The 7,500-nt window shown below is 34.2% G+C and overlaps 2 protein-coding genes across 2 annotated transcripts in view; one reads left to right on the top strand and one right to left on the bottom strand.

Annotated features, from left to right (window-relative positions):
* The window catches only part of LOC137648837 (keratin, type I cytoskeletal 9-like), a 3,053-nt gene extending 1,647 nt beyond the window's left edge, over positions 1-1,406 (top strand). The window contains exon 2 of the mRNA XM_068382001.1: positions 271-1,406. Within this exon, the coding sequence (XP_068238102.1) occupies positions 271-1,254 (984 nt within the window). The 3' untranslated portion in view covers positions 1,255-1,406. The remainder of the gene's footprint in view (positions 1-270) is intronic.
* A 5,326-nt stretch (positions 1,407-6,732) lies between these two features.
* The window catches only part of LOC137648836 (uncharacterized), a 1,850-nt gene continuing 1,082 nt past the window's right edge, over positions 6,733-7,500 (bottom strand). Inside the window, exon 2 of the mRNA XM_068382000.1 lies at positions 6,733-7,500. This exon is cut by the window's right edge and continues 437 nt beyond it. Coding sequence (XP_068238101.1) covers positions 6,933-7,500 — 568 coding nt within the window. The 3' untranslated portion in view covers positions 6,733-6,932.

Below are 7,500 nucleotides of genomic sequence, written 5' to 3'. Positions count from 1 at the left end.
TTTCCTCTCAATGTTCAAAAGACTTGATACAGAGTAAATGATCAACTTCTGATTAATTCATAAATGGTTATGGATAATGAATATAAGAAAATCATATGGTACACTCATTTCGATTTAAAAATAAGTTCGTTTCGTGTAGGTGTATTTGTGAACTAACGTGCACCTTTAGGGCGATTTCCTACATCTGTTACGAGACTCCTTGTTACTAATTACTTGAGTTCTTTCTCGCTTGAGACTAGGACTGAAATGTATGTTTACTATTCCCTTCAGATCGCTGTCCTTGTGATGGCCTTAGCTGCTAACGCTACTCCAGGAATAGGTCTTGGAGGGCTGGGCTTGGGCCTAAACGGGGGATTGGGTGGTGGATACGGTGGCTATGGAGGTCTCTTAAACGGTGGAAACTACGCCAATGGATACAGCAACTCTAACGGATACAGTCATGGAAACAACATTGGAGCAAGCCATGGAGGATTGGGTGGGTTGTCACATGGCCATCTTAACAAACACTTCCTTGGGAAAAGAAGTGCTGATCCTGAGCCAGGATTACTTGGAGGACTTGGTGGACTTGGTGGAGGCCTAAACGGTGGATTAGGAGGTGGATACGGTGGCTATGGAGGTCTCTTAAACGGTGGAAACTACGCCAATGGATACAGCAACTCTAACGGATACAACCATGGAAACAACATTGGTGCAGGCCATGGAGGATTGGGTGGGTTGTCACATGGCCATCTTAACAAACACTTCCTCGGGAAGAGAAGTGCTGATCCTGAGCCAGGATTACTTGGAGGACTTGGTGGACTTGGTGGAGGCCTAAATGGTGGATTAGGAGGTGGATACGGTGGCTATGGGGGTCTCTTAAACGGTGGCAACTACGCCAATGGATACAGCAACTCTAACGGATACAGTCATGGAAACAACATTGGAGCAAGCCATGGAGGATTGGGTGGGTTATCTCATGGTCATCTTAACAAACACTTCCTCGGGAAAAGAAGTGCTGATCCTGAGCCAGGATTACTTGGAGGACTTGGTGGACTTGGTGGAGGTCTAAACGGTGGATTAGGAGGAGGATACGGTGGCTATGGAGGACTCTTAAACGGTGGCAACTACGCCAATGGATACAGTCACTCTAACGGATACAGCCATGGAAACAACATTGGTGCAGGCCATGGAGGATTGGGTGGGTTGTCACATGGCCATCTTAACAAGCACTTCTTTGGGAAGCGAAGTACTGAGCCAATGTCTGAGTCCGAATAAAGAATTTTAGTAGTCTTAAAAACACATGATTTCGGATGAGATGCCAAACTTTACAATAAGATTATGAGTCCAGATATCAACTTCAATCAATAACAGAACTATTTTTTTTTCAACATATGCATTTAAATGAAAAATATATTTTTTACTGATAATTATTTTCTTACATTTTCCAACCCTATTTCCTTGAGGAAACTCTCAGAACAAAGGTAAATTTATAAGAGCACTTATTAGAGTGGCAAGAGACTTTGGAGAGGGATGGATTGTGAGTAAATGTGGATAAGTCTTCTGTGGTGAGTAGTAAGGAAAGTAGGGACAGGATAGCCATGCATGAACGTAGAGTTTCTGTTATAAAATAGGTAGACCAATTTAGATAATTGGGATCTACTATAAGTAAGGAGGGAGGATGTGAGGCTGAAATTGGGAATAGGATAAAAGCAGCCTTGGGAAAGTGGTGGGAGGTAGCAGGAGTGTTATGTGATAAGAAAAAGCCAATCAATCTAAAATTCAATATCTATAGCACAGTAATAAAATCTGTGTTAATGTAAATATCGGAAACGTACGTTTCTAAGACAAATGAAAGAACAGTTTATAAAAAGGTTATAGAGTGTTAATGGTGTTTTAAATCAATCGTGTGATTAGCTATTAATATGAGTAGGGCTCAACATGCTAAAAACAGTAGTCAAAAAACTGAATTTAAGAATACGAATACTTATTTTTAGGGGAATTCTTTATCCTAATCAAACGATAATAATTATTCAAAGAGAGAGCCTTGCTAATAGCACTCGATAGCCAATAAACAACTAAATTTACAAGACTGATATTGTCCTTCTGCCTTTTGCCTTGAGCAACATTCCTGTCAAGATTGAACCATCAACAAGTGTTAACACCTTGAGATTCTTTCCACATACACATAAATTTCCTCTTTGATCATCAAACATATCTAACTAATGAATCATTGTCATATTCTTAGACTTACGCACTATGGACTGTTGTAATACCGTCCAAAGAAGCTAGGAATAATTGCTGTCTGTTCAACTGAAACCTTTCCCAAGTTCAGCCTTATTCAACCCTTCTTTGAAGCGATGAAAATTACAAGAGCCAATATAAAAATTCTAGATAATGGCTGGTTTACACTGCTAATTAAAAGCAGAATCTACAAAGCATAGTAGAATGAAAACGGAATGCAGTCACTAAAAAAAAAAAAAAAAAAAAAAAAAAAAAAAAAACTGGAAAATGCGTGTTAATTTTGGAGACATTACAAGAAAGACAGAAAATTAGAATATTCAAATAAAAAGGATATAAGTATTCAAGAACAATCTTGAAAATCTACTGAGGCTTTTCAAAATAGTCTTACTTTCAGATGAACAAAGGATTTCAAGAATGAATTCTTAAAGATGACTGTGATTTTAGTAGTAATCGTTTTCAATTTCAGTGAAGTAAAAATAGAAAATGTCATCCCTGAAAAACATATCATTTATTTTTAATGCAGACTGGATCGAGTGACTTCGACACGAAGAAATTTATATTATTCTTGAAGGGTTGTGGTGGCCTGGTGGTAGCGTCCTTGCCTGGTGATTGCCAGACTGGGATTCGAGTCCCGCTCAAACTCGTTACTTCTTTTAGTTGTTGCAACCTCAGCATCCTTGTGAACTAAGGATGGGGGATTTGGGGGAGCCTATAGGTCTATCTGCTGAGTCATCAGCAGTCATTGCCTGGCCCTCTTTGATCCTAGTTTGAGTGGAGAGGGGACTTGGGTGCTAATCATATGTAATATGGTCAGTCTCTAGGGCATTGTCCTGCTTGCTAGGGCAATGATACTGTCCCTTGCCTCTGCCATTCATGGCCTGCCTTTAAACTGTTAAACCTTTAAACATTTACGTGGGAGAGAGATAATATCAAATCCAGCACAGCTGAAGAAAACTAATTGGGGTTAGGTCACTTAAATATTCTTCGACAAATCATAAAACTAAAACAGCTTATAATATTAAATCAGGAAGGTTTAAATGAGTATATTATTATTACGTGTGACATCAGTACATGTAAAGGATTAGTAAGATTCAGAGTCACATTATAAGTCTTAATATGAACTAAAACAACTATTGAATAAATGAAAGATATATTCATGATTTAATGTCAAGCGTAACAATAGTTGAATCTCTATTATTATTATTATTATTATTATTATTATTATTATTATTATTATTATTATTATTACAAGCTAAGCTATAACCTTAGTTGGAAAAGCAAGATGCTATAGGCCCAAGGGCTCCAACAAGGAAAAATAGCCCAGTGAGGAAAGGAAACAATGAAATAAATAAATTACAAGAGAAGAATTATTAATCAAAATAAAATATATCAAGAACAGTAACAACATTAAAGTAGATCCTTGACGTATAAACTATAAAAAAAAACAAGAAGAAGAGAAATAAGATAGAACAGCATGCCCAAGTGTACCAACAAGCAAGAGAACTTTACACAAAAACCAATGAACCGATTTTGACCGAACTTCGTAACATTTTGGATAAAGTACATCATTATACAAGTACGCAGCAGTACTTTGAAAATGGACATCCACTGTCATGTGATAGAGTTCTCTTGCTTGAGGGTACACTATTCTATCTTATTTCTCTTCCTCTTCTTGTTTTATTTTCTTTTTTTTTTAAGTTTTCATATTTCATATATAAAAAATCTATCTTAATGTTATTACTGTTCCTAAAATATTTTATTTTATAATTTGTTTATTTCCTTTTTTCCTTTCCTCACTGGGCTATTTTTCTCTGTGGAGCTATTGGGCTGATAGCATCCTGCTTTTCCAATTAGGGTTGTGGCTTAAATAATAATAATAATAATAATAATAATAATAATAACAATAATAATAATAATAATAATAATAATATTGTTAAGTGAATGGCACATATATTGTTAGTTTGTTTTTTGTTTGTGAACATTATACAAAAAATTACAGAACCAAATTTAATGAAGCTTAGTGAACATGTACGATGTGACTCAAAGAAAAATACATTAGGTTTAAAAAAAAAAATTAAGCACAAATACGAAGTGAAGTTGAGAGCAAAATAAAACTGATTGGCGTGGCGAAGGCATTCTCTCCATTGAGTGCCCCTCTAGTTAGCAATGGGAAGACATGGACAGACACTTATGTTGAGAAACGTTACATGCTCTAAGTGATAATTGAAGATAAATGACAGCTATAAACTTGTGATAGACAAGGTTCTTACGTGGTTTATCAGAACCTCTATTCATGAATGAATACTATGAGCCAATAGAGGAATATTGTCAAGTTTAGTAATCTTGAACTAAGTAAATCAAAGTTCAGCCTCGGATTTAAATTTTTAAAATTAATTAGCTATTTTTCATTAGTTGTTGATTGTATTTCATCTCATTCCTGAATTTTCATTGGAAGTAAGTTTATAAAAAACGAAAATCACAAATTTGATGGAAACTCTTAAAATCCGGATTGACAAAGTTTTCATAATATATATATATATATATATATATATATATATATATATATATATATATATATATATATATATATATATATATATAACAAATGCAAAGCGGATTTATTATTAATATTATTATTATTATTATTATTATTATTATTACAAGCCAAGCTATAACCCTAGTTGGTAAAGCAAGATGCTATAAGCCCAAGAGCTCCAACAGGGAAAAAAAGCCCTGTGAGGAAAGGAAATAAAGTAATAAATAAACTACAAGAGAAGCAACATACAACCAAAATAGAACATTTTAAGATCAGCAACACCACCAAAGGACCAAATAGATCTCTAGCGGTAGGATCTCAACAGGTGGCTGGTGCCTTAGCCAACCTGCTACCTACACAGAATCAGAGCTGTCTATATTAAGTCAGTTGAAATATACTTTGGAAGCGAAAATATTTTGAATTGTATATTGATAAAATTAAATAGGTAGTATTTCAGAGTTGAGTCTTTTAATACCTTCATTTGAAATATACCCAGAAATTAAAATAATGTATAACGAGGTTCCGGAAGGTACTGTACAAATGTATTTATGTTTTTTTATACATTTTACATTATTCTCGTAACGAATAGATTATGTACTTATTTGGTAAATTGAAATTGGAAATATTTCAGAATTCGAGCTCTTTATTTATTCATTTTAAGTAGAATTAGAAAATCAAAATTATGTGACGTAATTTGCCAGCATACACACGCACACTATATATATATATATATATATATATATATATATATATATATATATATATATATATATATATATATATATATATATATATACAGTAAATATATATATATATATATATATATATATATATATATATATATATATATATGTATATATATTTATATATATATATATATATATATATATATATATATGTGTATATGTGTATATATACATATATATATATATATATATATATATATATATATATATATATAGGTATGTATATGTGTATATATATATATATATATATATATATATATATATATATATATATATATATATATATATATATATATATATATATAAATATATATATAGGTATGTCTATATATAAATATATATATATATATATATATATATATATATATATATATATATATGTATATATATATCCCTTTCTGAATAGGGATAATTGATAACGTGGTGAAAGGGGATTGTGTATCGCCATGGTCAGCATGGTCATTTTAGCTGTATTAGCCAGGCCCGCCCAAACTAAGTTGGTTTGCTGTGCGGGATCAGACAAAAGTCTCCCACCATTACTAATCCGCAGTGGCCAGTGCGGTGATGAGAACTGGCCAAACCCCAGAAATGAATTGACCTGTCTAGGACCTGTGTCCTGCAGGGGACTAGTAAGGGCTGCATTTGTTGTTGTTGTTGATGTATATATTACCACATGCAAGTATTTATGGGGCAGGGTCAAGACAACTCCCCCCCCCCCCTACCCATTCCCTTTTTCATGGTTTTCACCCATCCCATTAATGACCAGTACAATGTTCCTTAACATTACACAAATTATTATTATCTTACATTGTAAATCTTTTTTTTTATATAGAATATTACTGTTCCATACTTATTTTCCTATCAAATTTCTTTACCTCTGAATATGCATAAATGTTAAATTGAAAAAAGTAAGGTGTGCATTATGATTTGATTTATATAAATATATTTCAATTCTGTTTAGACCTTCCACTGTCTTAGAATAGAGTTCTCTTGCTTGAGGCTACTCTCGCTGTTCTATCTTATTTCTCTTCCTTGCGTTTTTCTAAGCCCTTGGGCTTATAGCATTTTCCTTTTCCAACTAGGGTTATAGCAGAACTTATAATAATAATAAAATTTTGTAGTTGTAGATGACTGTTTACCCAGATTTACACCGGGGAAATACATATTTCAGGATTAAAAACAATGAAAGCAGGAGAATATATTTATTCATGTATATACAGTAAGGATATCTCTGTAATAAGATATAAGTAGTTTATAAAAAAATATTATTTGACTCATATACAGAAAATCCAATTGAATATCCAAAAACTGTGCCTAAATGCCTTTTTTAATTTCACATAAAAAGTTTGGGTCATTTCGCATTAACATTTTAAACAAGTCAGTCTTCATATCACAGTTTTTCATGTAAACATTTGTCAGGCATAAGAACGTTAACGACCAGAGCCATAGCCAGCACCTCCAAGTCCAGGTCCAGACCCCAATCCTTGCCCAAGTCCTCCTCCAAGTCCGGCTCCAGAACCTATTCCTTGGCCATATCCTCCTCCAAGACCAGCTCCATTTAATCCACCGAGTCCACCAAGTCCATTTAGTCCGCCAAGTCCACCTCCATTTAATCCACCAAGTCCATTTAATCCACCAAGTCCACCTCCGTTTAATCCACCAAGTCCATTTAATCCACCAAGTCCACCCCCATTTAATCCACCAAGTCCATTTAATCCACCAAGTCCACCCCCATTTAATCCACCAAGTCCATTGTATCCACCAATTCCACCGCCATTTAATCCACCAAGTCCACCAAGTCCATTCAATCCACCAAGTCCATATTCGTTTAATCCACCAAGTTGTCCTCCATTTAATCCACCATGTCCACCAAGTCCTCCTCCATTTAATCCACCAAGTCCACCTAGTTGCCCTCCGTTTAATCCACCAAGTCCACCAAGTTGTCCTCCATTTAATCCACCAAGTCCACCAAGTTGTCCTTCATTTAAGCCACCAAGT

This window comes from Palaemon carinicauda, chromosome 10, assembly GCF_036898095.1.
Source record: "Palaemon carinicauda isolate YSFRI2023 chromosome 10, ASM3689809v2, whole genome shotgun sequence".
Classification (NCBI taxonomy): Eukaryota; Metazoa; Arthropoda; class Malacostraca; order Decapoda; family Palaemonidae; genus Palaemon; species Palaemon carinicauda.
Note: the sequence above shows the minus strand (reverse complement) of the source record. Positions and strands in the feature narration are given on the sequence as shown.